The following is a 19,611-nucleotide window of genomic DNA, read 5'->3' as shown; positions in this document are numbered from 1 at the left end:
TACAAAGCCGGCTCACCGGCCTCCCTGAAGAGGACGCCGCCCGCCCTCTTTCCATCTGGGCAGCGGCCCGGAGGACTCTCTCGCTGCTGAGCGGCGTTTTCCCAAGGGGAGGGGCCGGTGAGAGCGGCCCCTATAAAGCCGGCTCACCGGCCTCCCTGAAGAGGACGCCGCCCGCCCTTTTCCCATCTGGGCAGCGGCCTGGAGGACTCTCGCCGCCGAGCGGCGTTTTCCCAAGGGGAGGGGCCAGTGAGAGTGGCCCCTATAAAGCCCCTATAAAGACCCTTTTTTCCTTCCTCCTTTGCCTTGGGGTTTGGTTATTAATGCTGGGCTAATTCTGTTTGGATATGTTATTGCTGTTATGTAATATTGGCTGTTTTTGAGACATGTATTGATTTTTATCATGTATTGTATGCTGTCTTTGTATTGAAATTGCATTGTTATTTGCTATTTTCCTATGTTTGAGATATGTACTGTAATGTTATGTCACTGTTGTAATTGTTAACATGTTGTACACCACCCTGATCAGTGGAAGGGCGGTATAAAAATAAAACTTTTATTATTATTTTATTATTATTATTGTTGTGGATAACTGTAAATGTCACCCAGGATGAGAATAGAGTGTTGATGTAGTGTGTTAGATATATTATCAAAGCCACAGTGATGGCAAACTTTTAGGAACTGAGTGCTCAAACTCAAAGACGTTCTGGCACTGGATGTTACCTGGTGCTGGGGGTTGGAACTCCAAGAGGGGGGATTCCTGGGGCAGGACTCCCAGAGACAGTTAAGGGCCCGGGAGGGTGGGGAGAGGGGCATTTGCCTGTTCCTCCTCTTCACCCGCTCTCCTGTCTTTCCACGTGCCCTCCAAAATAGGTTCACGTGCCAGTGAGGGCATGCATGCCATTGGTTTGCTACCATGACTATAGTGCATTTTCTCTTTATGACTGCAGTTCTTTGGTTTGTTGGCCCTTTCAACCCACAAAGCTGATGTGTGGTTTGTTTTGAGCTAAATAAGTAGCGAATTAAGGATATATTTGTAATTTAGCTCCAACATCAGGTAAATGTGCTTGGGCTATGTCTAGCCTCCTGCAGGCTTATAAAGCTGGAGGTTTCTTTTTCTTTTAAATTTTTTTGTTTTGGCTTTACAGTAAGTTGGAGAAGATTGTTTTTGAGCATAAAAGTGCTACCGAAGACTTCTGCCAGAAAACCAGAGATAAATAGTTGGAGCCTGGGCACTGTAAGGAATGTCTCCTTGGCTTTCCTTTGAGCCTGGTGACAGTGCAGAAAACTATTGGACCTGATGCCCAGGCTCTTTCTAGCCCAGAGAAGTTGCAAGGCAGGAGGAAGGTCATAGTTTTGGCTACCTGAGCAGCATGAGGGCAGCGTGTGTGTATGTCTATGAAGTGCCACTTTTCGTTCCCTTTCAGGAGTCCAGTTTTAAAAATTAAGTACTTACATATATTTTGGTTTCTTAGATATGGAGAAATGTCTGTTTTGATGCTAGCATCATTTTTCTTCAGACTTAATAGTATGGGACCTGCCACCATTTCATTTCCCATCTTAAATAACACTTATATGAGACTGTTAGTGAAGATGTTTTGGAAAGATGTTTCAGCTAATGTAGAATGTTGCTGTAAACATATCTCATAGTATTTTATTTAAAGAATGACTTCACTGGATGTCCATCATCTTTCCAAGCTTACTGAAAGCTTTGGGGTTTGACCTTTTAAAGGCCCTAAATGGCTTGAAACCCAGGTGTATAAAAGAATGCCAGTCTCCATATCAGCCTGCCAGGATGTTAAGGTCATTTGCTGGTATTTATCTCTCTCTTCCTCACTGACTTGCAGAAAGAAAGTTCTGGTTTTTGTAGATTTTTATCTCCCTATGTTCAGCTCATATAAATATTCTGTAAATTCTGAGACTCCATGAATGGCTGTTAGACCATTTTAGTTGATTTGTTAAATGTTTTCCTTTCCTAGTCAGTTATTTTAAAAACGCTGTGCAAATTTATGCTGCTTATGTTCTTCAAGCATGTAGAATTCATACTATGATTTTTAAGGTGGTGGCCTTGGTTTTGAATCCCAAACTAGTAAATAGGCCCAGTCAGTGCTTCTGATAGGAGTGCCTGTTTGCCTTTCATGAAGGAAGCATACATGCCAATACATGAGCAATAAAAATACATTTCTAAACATGTATTAAATTGAATTGTTCTCATTTTTGTAGCATTAGAGCTGACATCCATCTTTAATTAGATTATTTTATAAATAATACAAAACTTGTAGGAAGATGGGTTTGCAGTTATTTAGTTCTCATCTTGTTTTGACAAAGTCCTTTTGCTAAAGTGGGGACATTGAGGAAGATGGACAGTTAGCTCCCTTCTGCCTGTTTCAAAAAATCCCTGCTGTGCAAATGGTACCAAAAAACTGTTTCAGTTGCATCTGATGAAATCATTGCTTTAGAAACAGATGACCAGATGGTTAGTTTCTCGGTTTTTTTAAAAAAATGGGCTGCGACTGTTCCATGCTGAAACAAAAAGTTCTCCTGTTGCCAAAGCTGATTTCACTAGTTACTTTAAAAAGCAAATTACTACTTCCAAGTTGAAAGATGACTTCTTTGTTGGCTGGCAACTGACTTAAAAATGCTGCTCTTGCTAAATAGGTGGGAGTGCTCGATTATTGACTGCATTCCCTTGGCACTGTTTGGAATAGTAGATCTGAGAAGGAAGGATGTAACCTTTTGCACATACTAAAGTTCACATCTTTCAAAGCTGTTGCTTCCTTAAATTCAGTTGTTAATGGCTGATTGCTTCATTGCTTTCATGCTTTCTTTTTTGCTACTTGAAGTAGAACAAAGTTGCAAATCAGTTGTAGTGTAAATAGATTATAACTGCCATTTGAATTCCTTAAGTTTCATTAGTTTGTTCTGTTAAACAGTTTGTGCGCACACGTGTGCAATCTTCACTCTGGAACAGTTGCCCTAATGTGTGGCTTAGCACATTAGACGATCTTTAAAATGAACATAGTACAGTACTGCTACTTCAACTGGTGTTGTGTTAGTCAAGTTTAAAAAAACCCCACAAGGTGAAAAGTGTGGTTATCACAATGAAGGATTTTTGCCTAGGAATGAAATTCTTCAAATATAAATTTTGTACTATATTCTAAACCGTAAGTTGTATATTTCATATTGTGATGTTCTAATATGCAAGTTTCACATTCCACAAAACCCATCATTTTGTAAATATGCAGTAGTTAAATTGGCAGTTTTTGTTGGAATGGATTTTGGGTTGCCTGCTTCCACCCAATCATAGCCACTGTGTATGAAATAACGTGTATTTACTGCTGATGCTTTTATGCTTTTGCTGGATGGGTGTGTGTGTGTGTGTGTGTCTAAAAATCTATTTGTTTCTTATTGTTGATAAGATCTTTAAAAGACTGTCTATCTTGTAGAACCATGCCTCCTTGCATTCCTTTTCCACTGCTGTTTTATAAAGGGAAGTGGATATCCTTCTGGAAGAAAAATATTTGAGGCAATCTGAAGACTTTACACTGGTACCCCGGGATACGAATGCGCCGCCTTACGAAATTTCCGGGTTACGAAAAAAATCCATTCAAAAAAACTGTTCCGGGTTACGAAGGTTATTTTGGGTTACGAAAAAAAATTTTGGTGCTTTTCGGCGCTATTTCACACGAAATCGCGGCTTTTCCCCATTAGCGCCTATGGCTTTTTCGGCTTACGAAGTATTCCGGGTTACGAAAGCGGCGGCGGAACGAATTAATTTCGTAACCCGGGGTACCCCTGTATTGTGAAATATATGTGAAACTCATTTGGATTCTACAGGTTTCAGTGAGAAATTGTGTAGTTAATTCAGTTCCATTTAATTCAATGGGACTTAAAAGTGTGTAACTTTCAATCTGTGCGCAGAGATTTCAGATCAGATTATCGTGTGCCTTTTGTTAAGATTGGAGAGGCACAGGGGACAGATCTTGGAGTCATTAGAAAAGAGAATGTGAAGTCAGTTCCTCATTGGAATTCTGTATTGTGATGCTGCTGCTTTTAATTGCATTTATGTAAATGAGCCATGGCAATGATAAGAGTGCCCACAGCAGCACAAAATACTCGGGGAAGAGGATGGCCACAGACAGTGGGAGTTGGCAGTTCGCAGGAATGAATGGGTGCAGCCTGTCTCCAACACTGGCCAAGGTGTTGGATCAGCTGCAGTTGCAGATAGGCATGTGGTGCCAGGGGGAGGTGAGATTGGGGATATAAAGAGAGGAAGAAGAGTTGCAAAGGAAGAGAGGAGGAAAAAGAGAGAACAAGAAGGACAATCTGGGGAACCTGAAAATGGCCTGGGAGGGGGAAGAAGCAAGAGAAGGGAAGGTGAACAGAGGACCAAAAGGAAGCGCTCAAGTTGGGATCCTATCAGAGACAGGAAAGTGGTTGGGGAATATCTGGTTATCACGATTCCTGAGGGAGACACCAGGAAGCTAGAGTATGATCCAATACAGGGAGAGGTGGGATACTACTACTACTGCTACTACTACTAATAATAATGAGCCAAGAAGCAACCTTGAGGAAATAACAGCTTGGAGGCAGGGAAGCCATCCTTCTCTCAGGTTGGGATGAAGAAGGACTAAGGAGGGCCAGAGTGGAGAAAAGAAATGGGGCATAACAACAACTCCAGTGTGCTCTTTTCTCAAACTTTTTACCCAAGGCTCAAGGCAGGGGAGTCCCTGCTTAGAATGAGGCTGAGGTCCTGGGGGTGGAGCCAGAGACTGTTACTCTGGACTGGAATCCTTCAGAAGTAGAGGCAGAGGAAGAGTTGCCCTAGAAAGTGATAAACATGAGTGAGAACCACCTGAGAAAAGAGCCAGATGGCAGTTGAACTTGTAGAGAAGATAACTCTAACTGGCATGTTTACTTGTGCCTCCAGTCAAAGAACAAAGAACAAAGACGATAAAAACGTACCATCCATAGTCTTTTATTATGTAAGAACATGGCATCCAATAAAAGTATTTTTGTAGTCTATATTGTCTCATGTCCATATCCATTATGGAGCAGATCGTTTTGGGAGCCTTTTTATGATGGAAAAGTGCAGTGTGCATCTGGATTTCTTTCATTTTTATTAATCTCAAAATGATTTGAGGGCACAATACTATATACCATATTGCTAGAAAATGCACAGTTTAATAACTCCCCCAGAAAGAAACAAATTGTAAATAGTATGTAATTATGCAAGGAGGAGTATTGTCTCTTTTAACTATTCTAGGGACAAGATTATTCTTCACTGACATTTTGAACTACCTTCCGATTACATGCCATTAGTGATTCCCCAGCACTCTTTATTTTTAAGCTGTGTAGAATTCCTAAAGATTCTGTTTTGTTTATGCTACTGACAAGCTTTGGAGTTGTAGATGAGAAAATTGTGGTACTGTATCTCCCAATAGCTAGGGAACAGTTGGAAAGTTATTATTATATTGAATTATTTAGCACTCATTTGGAGTGGTAGCAGCAATTAACTGATTTTGTGAATGTTTTGTGGGGATCAGCTATGAATGATGTGAACCACTTCCACATCTAAAGCCTGAGTTTTGGTATTTAGACTGGTGAATTCTTTGTGTTTTTAGGATGTTCAGATATTGTTCCTTTCTTTCATAAGATTCCCAAGCTGTAGCAGAATGAAAATAAGATGTTCAGTGAAGAGATTAGCCAGCATTTTCTTGCCCAACAATGATTAAAAGCATCTGGAAGGAGAAGACAAAGGTCACACATTTACACACTCTTTATTATAACTTCTATCACCACCACCATCACTACCATCAAGAAATTTAGGAATTGTAGTATGAAGATATTGAGCGTAGTGCCAAATCCCTGCCTCCTCACACTACTGCAATTCCCTCACAAACAATAATTCTGGAAAGCGGGAATGGTTTATAAATCAGTTCAAATATGTACTCTAGAGAAGGCAAAGGAAATGAAGATGTTACTGGAATTTTCCCCAGTGGATGATTTTTCTGGTTGATATATGTCTGAAACTTGTGATGGACTTGTGGTGGAACTAGTATTAGTCACATTTTAATCTCTTTTTCCTACTTGGTGGCATATCTGAACTTACCTCAATGCATTATTGTAACAATCTTGTGGGGATTTATAGTGACTTTGGCAAGGCTATTCAGCTAGCTTCATGGCAAAGAGGAAATTTCTTGTGCCCATGTTCTGCACTCTAGGCAGCAGTAGGAAACTGTGGACTGGGTGGCATTTTTCACCATCAGAATCTCTGTGGCAGCCACACTGCTGGACTCAGTGCTACTAGATTTGATTTTGGATGATTTGTCTATTCTGTGTTTGAATTTATTTGCAGAGTAAGCAGCTTCTGTTGTATGAACAAGTAAGTGTTGATAGAACATCTCAGAGTAAGTGAAATAGAGATTTCTTCAAATACAGGTTATCGTGTGTATGTGTGCTTGCATGCCTTCAAGTTGGCTGGCAACGTATGGCGATCCCATGGCTTTCATAGGGAAGAAATAATCAGAGTTAGGCAAGGAATATTCAGAGTTAGTTTTAACAGTTAGGTGCATCCTTATAGTGTGTTGGTACTAGATGTGGGAAAGTTTGGAACACTGTCTGTGTGTCTGTGCACACAAATGCAACTAGAAAATGTTGATAGGGATTAATTTTGGAAGCTTGAAGGTACACAATAACAGGATGTTTGTGCTAGTGTAATTGGGAACTGTTGGGTCTGTTTTTCTTGGTGATGTCACACAAGGAACCAAGATTCTCATTACTATTTTTGCAGTTAGCAATCTGTAATTCGTAAGAGAACATCCCATTATTTTAGGGAAGTTCCCTATGGCGGTTTCCAGCAGTGTCATTTATGTTCAGAACAGACTTTCCTAGCCTAGTCACCACTAGATATTTTTATTGTATATCTTGCTGTCCTGACCATTGCGTTGATTGTGCCAGTGGAAGTTGTAATCCAAATTACCGAGATGGCAGTAGGTTGGAGAAGACAGTAGCACTTTTTAAAAATGCTTCACCTGTTTAGAAAAAAGCTTTCTATGCTGACTACAGCAAAGCAAAAGGAATGCAGTACAAACCTGCAGCACAGTGAGAATATATTTTTGGATAAAAGAGTATGTCCAAACATGGAACTAGAAAATTCCAAGACTCTTGAACATGAAAAAAAAATGTGCTTTGGTCTAGTTAGATGTCTGTATGCATATAGATTTTCTAAAAAAAATTGTAGTATAACCTGTCCATCTCTCATCTTGGAGAAAATGGTTGGTGCATAGATCACAGTTCTTTCTTCACCTGTTATTGTGGTTATATCGGCTCTTATTGTATATTGAACTATTGTCATACGTTCCCGTTTGGATGCTCTTTTTGTTAAGGTTTCTGTGATTGTTGCACTGACTTTAATGTAAGCTTCAGAATGGCTGGACATTCTGAGAGAAAATTGCACAAATATGCATTGCTTCACATTTTGAGAATGTTTAAAAAGGTATTGTTGAATATTAAAGTAATACATGAGAAAAATATACACGTGTAATGATTCTTTTCCTTTTTCTTTAGTCAACAGATAAACAACGAGCTCTAGAAGAAACCAAAGCATACACAACTCAGTCTTTAGCTAGCGTAGCCTATTTGATCAACACCTTGGCCAACAATGTCCTGCAGATGCTGGATATCCAGGCATCCCAGCTTAGGCGCATGGAATCTTCAATCAACCACATTTCACAAGTGAGACAACGTTATTTATGTCCGCTATCTTTGTATGCAGTTTTGTATAATGCAGTATTTAATTTGGGCCATCTTGATCTGAATTCAAAAGTCATCTCTCTGCTTAATCTAACTGTGGTTCTGATGATAAATGTGTATAATTCTCATATATGTTCTTGTCTTAGTGAAAGATATGAGAGGATTGTAATAGTTAAATATCCATGAGGTTGTTACAAATATAACTTTGAAAGAATTTGGCAGATGAAATGGATCTAGAAAAGCTACTTGAGTCATCTTCAGTAGCAGTAAAAATGTAATAAAACCACATTAGTTTGGAATTCAGTTTTTTAACCTTAAAATGGCAAATGTAATTTAAATTTTCTCTTTTTTTACTAGTAGATTATTTGGGGGGGGGGTAGACATGATGACTCCAGCTGTCTGAATACCTAGAAATTTGATGGTGTCTAGGTTTGGATGTTGGACTAGTATTCTGGAAACTCTGGGTTCGAATCCCTGTGTGGCCATGGAAACCCGTTGTGCGACCTTGGGCAAGTCACACTCTTTCAGCCTAAGAGGAAAGCAAAGGCAAACCCCCTCTGAATACATACTGCTGAGAAAACTGTGAGATAGGTTTGCCTTAGAGTCACCATAAGTTGGAAATTACTTGAAAGTTCACAGTAACAAGAGATTTTAGATCTATTTGTCTGTCTCTGTACAATGCAAGAAATTAAGAGGTTTTGGCAAGAAAAATGTGGGGCTCATGTCAGAAATTGCTATCCTAGCTCTAGAAGGTTCTATGTACTGTAGCTCTGTGCATGCACAGAGAACCCTTACATGTGAGTCACAGAGAGAGAAAAATATTCACTGGCTCTGGATATTTGATTAGCTTGGCTTTGCTTTTCATCCCCATAGATTTTTCCCCTCTTGTATTTCTTTGCCTGTTTAATTTTAAACCTTCCTCTTTTGTTTAAAACGTGTCACTTCTGCATGCATTATTAATGCAAGCATATGCATTCTTAAAATCTTTATGGGGATAACAAAATCTTTTTGTATCAGGAAATCAATCATTTTTAAATACAATAATTTTTTTTAATAAATATGGAGGTTTTTGAAAGCAATAAAAACTTAAAGATGGGGTTGATTTCAAAGCTGTTGGCCCCATGCTGAATAGGAAATGCTTTATAGGAACATTTAATGCTTTGGAATGTAAAAGCTAAACAGGCCTTGTATCTGCACAGGATCTGAAGTAAAGAAACATGATACATGCATAGGCACCATCAAGGCTCCCAGTATGAACTTAAGGAGGCCTGTTACTGAAAAGTCTTTAAAACTTATTTGTCTTTTAAAAAATCCTCATTTATTCAGCCTAATAATTTGTTTGGCATGTATGAAACTGTTCCTCAATTAAAGGCTTGCAAAGCCATACATTTCTTGGCTCGATCCACCTAATGGTTTTACCCCTATAGCTTGGTCTTCTCTACAAGCCAAGTGATTTAAAATAGTCTGAAGGAACAAGGCATCTCTTTCTGTCTTTTCTCCACTGGATCTAGAGTTCCTTTCTTTGAAACTTTGACAAAATCCACTATATTTTCTAGAAATACTTGAGAAAGGGAGAGCATTTGACCAGGGTCAAGAAAGGGTTTTACCCTAGTTGTGTATAATCTTGTTTGTTGAAAAATGTTCTCTTAATTAAGATTATAACACTTCGATTTGTTTGAAACATGAGAAACTTAGGCTTTGGCAAAAGTGAATTATGGTTATAAAATCTGCTAGTATGTGTAATGTGTTAAGTGGTAATAGAATATGTTCTTGGTGCTCCTACAGGTTGAGCATCTCTCCTCTGGAATGCTAAAATCTGACATACTCCGAAATCCAAAATTGCCCACATGGGTGGCTTTCTGATGGTTCATTGTACACATAATTTATAATCTGCTAGACAAACACAGTATTGTCTTTCCCATTTTTCCCTTTGGTTAAGGGAATAATGGCTAGAAGCACTATGTAATAGTTTATTTTTCTTGGTAATCATTCTAAACTGAGCTGTCAGCTTTCTCAAATGATTGATTATGCCAATGGCTTCATAGTGTGTAATGTGAATTTGTACTATAGGATGAGTTACTGGAGCTTGCAGGAAGCACAGGCAATAAAAGCTTCTCAGGCAAAAGCCTTGTGGTCAAGCACCACACAGTTTTTCAGATAATAAGTGTTTTTCTCAATGAAGTCAGACCAATACCATCAACTGAGATCCTCTTCTGTCTTGTTTCCACCTAACATTGGAAGCATGTTTCATGTTACATTGCAGAGCTCAGAAAGTTATTTTTTGGACTAAAACTTTCAGAATTTCTCAGTTATCTGAGTTGCAGCTCAAAAATGCAACTTTTTCAAGCGCTAAAGCAACAGCAATACTATGCCAAACCTTCGGCACCATCTCTTCTAATTTTCTACTGTCTGATTTTGACACCTTCATACATGGAAAACATATATTAATTTGTAATAACAAGCTTGTTATTGTTGTGTTCCTTCGAGTCATTTCTTACTTATGGTAACCCAAAGACAAACTATCATGTCATTTTCTTGGCAAGATTTGTTCAGAAGGGTTTGCTTGTGCTGGCCTCTGTGACTGAGAGAGTGTGACTTGCCCAAGGTCACTCAGTGACCTTGGCCATAACTGAGCAGGAATTCAAACCCTGGTCTCCAGAACTTGCAGTCCAGTGCTCAAACCTCTATACCATGCCAGCTTTCACAAGAACAAATTTACTGTAGTAAAGTGATAATAGCACAAGGCATTTCATTACCACCATGTGAATCATCAGGGTACTTAGATTGAGAGAACGTACAATATAGTTGATTCATTAAAAATCTTTCCCAGATTCCCAGTAAAGTAAGTAGGCAACAAATGAGGCTTTTAATAAGTTTTTATTTTGAAGCTAGAGTCAAAGTTGGTACATTTCTACTGACTCTTAACTCCAACTCCACAACCCTGGTGGCATCTAAGAGTGTGGGCCCTTTCTATATGCAGGGAATCCTTACCAGATCCCCCTCCCCATTTATGGGGGAAAACGTGTAAGGTTTTGGCAGCGCACTCCTGTGCATGGTGCACCTGCCATTTTGTTTTATGGGACTTACCGTACACGTAAGCTCAAAGCGCGTACAGCAAGCCCTGCATTTGACGTGTGTGCGCTGTATTAAATTTATGGAATGACCTTTTGGAACAGTGGACTATTGGTGTCTCTTTAACTCAGGTTTCAATAGATATTAGAAAAGAATCCATGGTGTGATGCTCATGACTAGTGATGTACAATTTCTGTTTGTGAGAACATTCAGGTGGCCGCATGGCCTGCATAAGTGGTTCATGCTTCTGGAGGATCTCTTCTGACAGAGAGCTTTATTACCATAATTGAAGGAAAACACATAAAATGAACATGATGATGGCCATGAAAATGCATGTCACACTCATATCAAACATAATAAGAACCAAGGGCAAGCCTTCGGATCTTGCTTAGTTTGTTTAACTATGTGACATTACCATTAGCCTTACATTTCTGTGAATAACATTCTTGTTTTATTCGGACATACTGGACTTCTGCTTTGTCATTTAGGTGGAAGAGGTAATACTGAGTAATATAGTAAACTAAAATTTACATTAAATGAAAATACATGTTAGTTAAAGTAGAACAAGAGGCAATAAATATCTGTGAAGTGATAGAGGCAGTTGTGATATTGACTAGCTTTCTTAATACATGTTAATAAACAGAGAAAAATTGTTTAATCACTTTGTATTTGCAAATTCCTTATGCTTGCAGACGGTTGACATACACAAAGAAAAAGTGGCTAGAAGAGAAATTGGCATCTTGACCACAAACAAAAATACTTCAAGAACTCACAAAATCATTGCACCAGCTAATCTGGAGAGACCAGTTCGTTATATTAGAAAACCTATTGATTATACAATTTTGGATGATATTGGGCATGGGGTAAAGGTAAGTGGTGATGTGGAATAATTCTAAGTTGTGAATCTGCTTGTGAATTTCAGAATGCAAATGTTTGTGTGTGGACTCCCTTCTTCAAATAGCAGCATGGATTCTCTATTCTTACAGTAATTCTTATTGACCCCATATTATTTTTCTCTGTCTCTGTCCCTCCTAAAAACACCCCTCTCCCATAAATACCCTCCTGTTTTGGCTGTGATACCTGCATTTTGAGAAATTGATGGAAAGCTTTAATCATATAAATCATTTGGTGCTATTCCCCTTTTGTTTCTGATGTCAAACAATATCTTTGTGACAGCATTCTGTGTACCCTCCCTTTTCTGTTTATCTGTCCCAAATCTTGCTAATGACCCAGATATAATGCCACTACTTGCATGGCATTTGCCTTGTCTCACACCGATCTGATGATTTTTAAAATCTGAAAATTAGGATTACTGGGAAAGTGTCTAGACTACTGTGCATGTAACTCTAACAGCACTTACAATACAGCCAGATTTGTTGCTAACTTTTAAATTGAGTTACATGTACAATTTGCCTGCATGTTTTGTGTAGGTACACATTTAAAAGCATGTACAAATTTTGTTCCCCTTTTTGCATGTCTTTTCAAAAATGTACTCTTGAAACAATGTGAAGTAGGTGTGAGGTGGATAAAGTGGGAAAATATCACTGAGAAAAGAAAGGGTAGTGTGTATAGGAATTATTTGCAAGCCCTGCCACTCTGTTAGTCACAGAGCTGCAGCAAGTGATGGTTCAGTATTTATTTATTTGGGAATTATTTAAGCTCACAGAGAAATGCATTTCCTTTTATGGTTTTTTTGAATTACATACATTACTTGCTGCTTCTCCATTCACTTAATGTGAGTGAAGAATACGAGATTAAACTTGTATCATATGGGTTCATGCCATCTTGAGACCCACTGTAGCTGCCTTTACTTCTCCTCTTGGAAAAAAAAGTGGGATATTACTGAAATGGTTGGTTGATTGAATTAAAAAAACAACAACTATTAAAATCTCTTCAGTCAAGGCATGTTTAGCTTAAATACACTTGAACTCATATGATACAAGTGTATTCCCTTAGTCTTCACTGGAAATCTTTTCCATATTAAACAGCATGCTGCTTAGAAGTAGGCAATACATCTTAAGTTAAATAAGGCTTTAAATATTCATGGATTAGAAGTGTAACATAGTAATTCTTATAGTTCATGTATATGGGAGCCCCGCTGTAAATATGAGAACAAACATCAGTTTCTCAAGTGTTGGAAAGTAAATATAGAATTGGAAGTGGCTCTACCAGTCATGATTATTACCATTGCAGTGTGGAACAATATTGTTGTCCATTCCCTGTTCTGTTTTCTATAATTTAACTAATAAGTAGACAAGTAACAGCAAGCATACATGTCCTACCCAAAAGGAAATATTTGGGTATCACACTACTTTGGAAGAATGTAGAAAAATATATAGCAAGTATTGACAATATTATACCATCTTTGATAATCTGTATGGGCTTCATCCAGCATTGTATACATGACTTCTGTTTGCTTGTATAAATCTGCTTGGGAAGATCTCTAACCCTTGAGAAAAGAGGAGTTCACAGGATGAGGTGAAATGGGAGATGGAGAATCCATTCTACTAGTAAAATGTGTTCTTGTGGATGGATATTGTAGGATATAATCAGTATCTTTTTTCCAGACATGATGAATTGGTAGTTTTTTACCTAACCAATAAAATCTAACCACACCTCTCTCTAATCTGCTATGAACTAACCAATGTTAATGCCCTTTAGCAGAAGAGCAGGACAGAGAAAAATGAGGAGTAGAATTAAATATTTGTAGTGAACTCTGTAGGGTGATCACTTAAATCTGCAGTTTTATTCTAGATATTTTTAAGTCTGCAAGAGAGAACCCCTAACAGGACAGGGCATTAACAATAGGTGTGTAGACTCTCTTGTGGAACCATATTTTTCATTTATATCTTAAAAGTATAGCTTGTCTTTTGGCCACAAGACCAGTTTACTTATTGAACTAAGTAGATAGCAAAATTCTAAATGTTATGCATTAATTTAAGAAGTCAAAATGTCTGTTGTTATGTATAGTTGACACAGTCAACTTTAATGTATGCAGCTTCATGAAAACATCACTAAAGGGCTCATGAAATTTGCATAGGCTAAGGCTAAGGAGTAGTTTTGTAATGTACTGGAACTTTAGATAATTTGATAATGCTCACTGTGTCTAGTATTGCCTGAGAATTGTGAAATATGCCATACCTCTCTTCTCAGGAGGAAAAATATACACCCTTTAATTAAAAATAACAAATAATGATTGTAGTAGCAATTTGTATGTGCAGTAGTCAGATTTACTGCAATCTACGCTAAGTATAAATTAGTTTACTTAGTAACAAGATTGGCTGGCAGAAGAGAATTAGTAGTCCATGGGCTACTAGTCCCCCATGGGCTACTAGTTCTGCTGTATATCAAGGAGCAATGCTTGAAACATTGGATGTTAATCCCCTTTTACATTAATAGTGTCTTAAAATGATTCTGTTAGCCTATAACTTTATAAAAAAATCATCTTGAAAACCTTTTGTTCATGACACATTCTGCTTTAATCACTCTTTCTGTGATCTATTGAGACATTATTTTGTTGATGCTAAATGCTTAACTTCTTTCTTTTTTCCCTTCTCTCTTCATATCCTGAAGTTTGAACTAACCTTTCAATGCTTTTCTTCCTTACCTCTTTTATTTGCTTCATTTATGCATTAAGTGGTTGCTTAGATTTAAGGTAAGAAACGACAGGGCTGGATTTCATTCTTGTTCTTCAGACTGTTACATATGGGGAGAGTGTTAATTTTTCATAGGGTGTGGGGATTATACAGTCTTAAATAACTTTCTTAGTTCTTTTTTCTAATTTAGTAAAGTAAAGAACGCTCATCAGTTTTCATGAGAAAAATAGGATGTACATTTTTATACTTAGATCTCCCCCTCTGTAATAATCTTTTTGTCTGTTGTATGATGTGAATTGACTGCCTTTGAGTGGTACATGAATTTGCAAGCATATTCTATCTTGCAAAATCAAAAGTAACGTGAGGCATGTTTTTTTAAAAGAGAAATTATATTATCAGTTAGCATTTCCCAGCTGCTGCACCAGCTAAGCAATGTCTACTGTCCATTTGTCAGTTTGATGTAGCAGGACTGTAGATAGGGACAAATATGTGAGCAAGACACCCTCAAACTTCTAAGTTTGTTGTTAGACTAAAATATAAGTAATGCTAAAGAAGTAGTGGATCATTTGGATAAATATGAAGTTGGCCTGCATGCCTGTCAGCCTACAAAGCAGTTGTGTCACATTCACCTTAGCTTTTCAAGAACCTTTCAACAGGAAAATATGTGTCCATTGGCTTACTCGTGCTTTCACATTGGCCCGGGACAGACCACCCCAAAAGGGCAGCCTGGCAGTGGGTGTTTCCTCTGGAGGGATGCCACAGCCGCTAAACTGCCCAGCATCCCTCTGCCCCAAAAAGAACCCGGAAAAAATTGGTTCTTTTTGGGTTGCCGGGCACACTTGTGACGTAAGCAATGCACAGCAACGTCTATATGCTGCACACCACTTACGTCAAGATGGCAGCACCCGTGTAGCTGGGACGCTGCCATTAGGTTGCCACCATGCCATTCTAGGGTTAGGGATCGTGCAGTTGGTGTGCGGTCCCTAACCCTAAAATTGGCTGTGGCACGCCTCTTCAGGACCGTCTGTTCTGGGCCTAAGGTAGCTTTTAATAATAGAGGCAGCTGTATCATATGTGACAACTGTGTCCTTCTAGGCTATATTTGAAAGGTGTTTTTTCCTCCCTGCAGAGCTTACAAATTATGAATTGCATTCTCCTGTCTTGAAATGGAAGTGTTTTAGGGTTTGGCTGATAAGTATATGCCCTAGTGCAGGACCAAGAAATGCTTTTTTCCCAGAGGGCTGCATTCCCTCAAGCCCTCTCTTAGGAGCTGCAAGTCAGCAGTGGGCATGGCCAGAACCATCTTACATTTACTCTCTTACGATTATTGCCACCATTTTATGACTCTCACTAACGTGCACCCTCTCCATAGATGGGATGGGATTGGGATCTATGTATACAGATTTTCACACACATCTTTCACCATTAGTATATATATATGTCTCATCAGTCTACCCATCCACTCTACCTGTGTAAATGTAAATCTGTGTGCACACACTTGTACAGCAAAAGTGATTTTTAAAAAAGCCTATCTGGCTAGACCATACTTATAAAGCACTTTACCAGCCCATGGGAGAAGGAGCTGTCCTGTCTCTACTTGGGCCAGGATTGAAGAGGCAGAACAGGCTAACATATCTCTGATTTCATGTAATCCATGGGCTTCTAGTTCCCCATGGCTTCTTGTTCTTTACATTAATAGCTCTAATCCAGGCACTGAGCACTTTTCACATATAAGTTGCAAGAACATATTGTTTTGTATAGAAAGTGTTGCAACTGAGACCACCCTCTGTATGGACACTTAGGCTGAAACCTTCCTTTGTGTGGTTGGAGTGTAATGTTCCAGCATTGGATTTCTGTTGTGCTATCTCCCCTGCCCCCAGAAGTCAGTTTCTCAGTGCCAGATCACATCCTTATGACAGCTGGCTGGTATCTGGCTGTCATTGTGCAGTTGTGAATAAAAGAGGAGCCATTGCCCTGTCAGATCTCCCTTTATCTCTTCTCCCAGCTATAGAACGGTAGTTTAACACTGCTTGAGCATCCCACAGTTTCCTCTTGCTGTTAAATGGCTGACTCTCTGGTAGAAAATGGCTTCAGGTGAGTGTTCCAGCACTGTGAAGCTGTCTTACATGATGGGAATGTTGAGCAAAGAAGCAGTGGAATCAACTTAAAAGTACATATGGTTGTGTTATGCCAGAAATGTCACTAACAGGATTCACATGGACCATATGTCACCAATAGTATTCTGGCCTAAGTTTTCTTCCCAAGGCTTTCTTTTAGGATTTGGGGTGGAACAAGAAAATCTTCCCTACAGCTGTTTTCTTGACTTTCACCCCCATTCAGCATAAAGACATTTCACTGACTTGGAGCAATGAAAAGGTGATTCTGCAATCAGAACAGTGTCTTGGGGAAGGGGGCATTTCCTTTCCTTCATCCCAGTCCTTGGGGACAAATGTATGTGACAGAGGGACCTGCAGCCCCCCACGTTCTTGTTTCTTTTACTGTATATGTATTTTAAGCATTGATGTATGTATTTGAGCAGACTGTAATCCCACCTCGATCCATCTGAGAGAGGCAGGAAAATATAAATAAACTATATATTATTATATTACTTGCAATTACTCAGGTTATCCTGTTCAAGAGTTGAACGCTATTTTAGAGGCCTGTCTTATTTGACACTCCATTTGATTTGTGGAGACTTTTCTTCTTGTGCTCCCAATTTCTTACCAATATACAGTAGATGGTTTTCAGCCAGAGCAGTGTAATAAATTTAGCAAAATTTAAACCATTTCTGATTTCTAAGACAGCTTTTTGAAACTAAGAGTTGTTTTCCTTTGTTCAGTATAATGTACATAATCCTTTAAAAAACTCTTTTCTGTCAGGTTAAAAAGTTTAATCTTTCCTGGAAAAGACTGTTGTTATTATTTTTGGACGTTTGCAGTATGTCCTGGAGAAGCCCTACTCACTGGGAAAACCGAAATGACTTAATGGCCCTCTGGATTAAGAACATGGAGTTGAAATGAAATAGTAATACAGTGGACCCTCCACATTCACTGGGGTTAGAGGCTCAGGGCCCCTCTGAATGTGGAAAAATCACAAATTAAAAAACAAAACAAAACCAACACTTTTTTTTTTAATTGGAGAGAATATCCATCTAGGAATTGCTAGATCATCCAGTGCATCTCTCTGGTCAACATCCACTGGAAGTTGGCCCTAGAATTGCTTTAGAGGACCTACAAATGCCTAGAGAAAGGTTTTCTCTAAGAATTTCTGGAAAATAAACTTTGAGAACCATATGGTTATAGTGCACATAGTCATATTAAAACAGCTCCCTAGATTTCCCCCCCTCTTGTGTACATGTGTTGAGAATCTGTGGCTGATCATGCCTTTCTGTTGCATGTACCTGGGATAGAAGAGTAGTGAGAATATACACTTCAAAGTTAAGGGCACATGTCACAACATGTATAAACATTATTTACCTGTCTGATACAGTTCCCATATTGTTAAGATTTCCATTCTAAAGCTCTTTAGAGATTGTCCCAAAGTCCCTTAATCTGCCATGCCCATTTTGTTGTTTTGGCTCCTTAATTGAAACCACCCAAGATTTTCGATAGCTTTCCAAATAGAAACTGTATTGGTCCTGAGTACTGGATTTGATTCAATCATATGAAGAGTTTATTCTTCAAATTTTAAATTGATTTTAGCTTGGATCCTAAGGAGGTGACATTGCAGGTGAAAAAATTACAGTAGTTAGTGTTGAGTTTTTTTTTAAATTATATGCTAATATTGGTTTGAAAGCCAGGGACTTTCATCTCATGATCTTGATACATACTAAGAGAAATGTTATTTAAAAAAGAAGGAATTTTAGGGATGTGAATACAGATTTCATCATTTTAACTTGTAGCAATAGCAGACATTTTCTGGTATAAAACAAGTCCTTAGTCTAAACTAGAGTAGGCCCACTCACTTTGTTGCTGAATGGTAAGTTAGCCCTCATGAGTCCATTCTAGCTGAGACTAGCAGATGGATTTAGGCTGCCATATGAAACTGTCAAGTCACTGCAGTTTCTCTTGTTTGTAATTTATATGGCTATAAACAGAGTTTATTTTTTAGATCAATTCATGTTGATGTTGATCAGCTGAAGACATGTAGTTATTGTTCCCTGTATTTACAGCACCTGCAGTGTAATTTGTCATCAGCCTCTCCTAAAACTGATCTATAAAATGAGCCACCAGCTGCTGGTGAAATTATCATTTTTATGGCAATAAATATTAGGAAGATCATCTCTGTCTTTTTTAAAGGTCAAACTAATGTTTAATTGGGTTGTTTCAAATAAAATTACAGATGTTAAAAATAAAGCTGATTTGTAAAAAATGTTAATTCAGATCTATGGCATCAGAATAGATACTTGTAAGTATTTTCCCCCCAACAACACTGGAATGTTTAGGTTAAGGTTCAAAGTCTGAATGGGCCCCTTTAGTAATGATTTGCATCAGTGTTTAGCATAGCTTTGACTGTAGGACATTCATGGCATTCCCATTTTGTTCTCCTTTCTTATTGCAACTGTATGAACCACAGCAACTGTGCCTAAAGATGAGTCTGGCATGTAGAAGGTGGGATAGGCCCATCCTTTCCTGTTTTAGAAAGCAGCCTGCCTCCAGCTGTTGTATGAGAAATAGCTTCTGTGGATGCATGCTGATCATTGCGGCTCCTTTAAGCCTAGTAGAGAGAAATGCACCAGAGGGAGCTATACCAAACCAACCCTTTCTTGGCAAGAACAAGGATAGCCATTGGTGCAGCAACACTGTTATGCCCCACTATAATATTTGCTCTTGTTGCTTTGAAAGAGATCTGCCCCCCCCCCCAGCAGAATGAGAAATTCATCAAAGCTTGGCAAAGGATTTGCACCTCCCCCCCAAATGGGGATACTAGATTAATTGTATTTAAGGAATTACTAGTTTTTATGACTCTTATACCTGTGTTTTTGAACTGCTTATAGTAAAAGAGCTTCATATAGTTAAGAACACATTCTCTGTTGTAGGTATGTCTCGTAAAATTCCATGCAAGACTCCAATGAAAAAATGAGTGGTTTTATGGAAGTCAGGTCATATTTGTTTTGAGGGACACTTCTTATATTATGCTGTATCAAACTTGCACTTGCTATCCATTGATATATATGGCAGAAAACACCCGG

The 19,611-nt window shown here is 38.5% G+C and overlaps 1 protein-coding gene across 1 annotated transcript in view; it reads left to right on the top strand.

Moving 5' to 3' along the window:
- Positions 1-19,611, top strand: part of ABI2 (abl interactor 2) — an 86,009-nt gene that overhangs the window by 36,726 nt on the left and 29,672 nt on the right. The window contains 3 exon segments of the mRNA XM_042448236.1: positions 7,567-7,734; positions 11,517-11,693; positions 14,462-14,479. Coding sequence (XP_042304170.1) covers positions 7,567-7,734; positions 11,517-11,693; positions 14,462-14,479 — 363 coding nt within the window.

This window comes from Sceloporus undulatus, chromosome 1 (assembly GCF_019175285.1).
Source record: "Sceloporus undulatus isolate JIND9_A2432 ecotype Alabama chromosome 1, SceUnd_v1.1, whole genome shotgun sequence".
Classification (NCBI taxonomy): domain Eukaryota; kingdom Metazoa; phylum Chordata; class Lepidosauria; order Squamata; family Phrynosomatidae; genus Sceloporus; species Sceloporus undulatus.
Note: the sequence above shows the minus strand (reverse complement) of the source record. Positions and strands in the feature narration are given on the sequence as shown.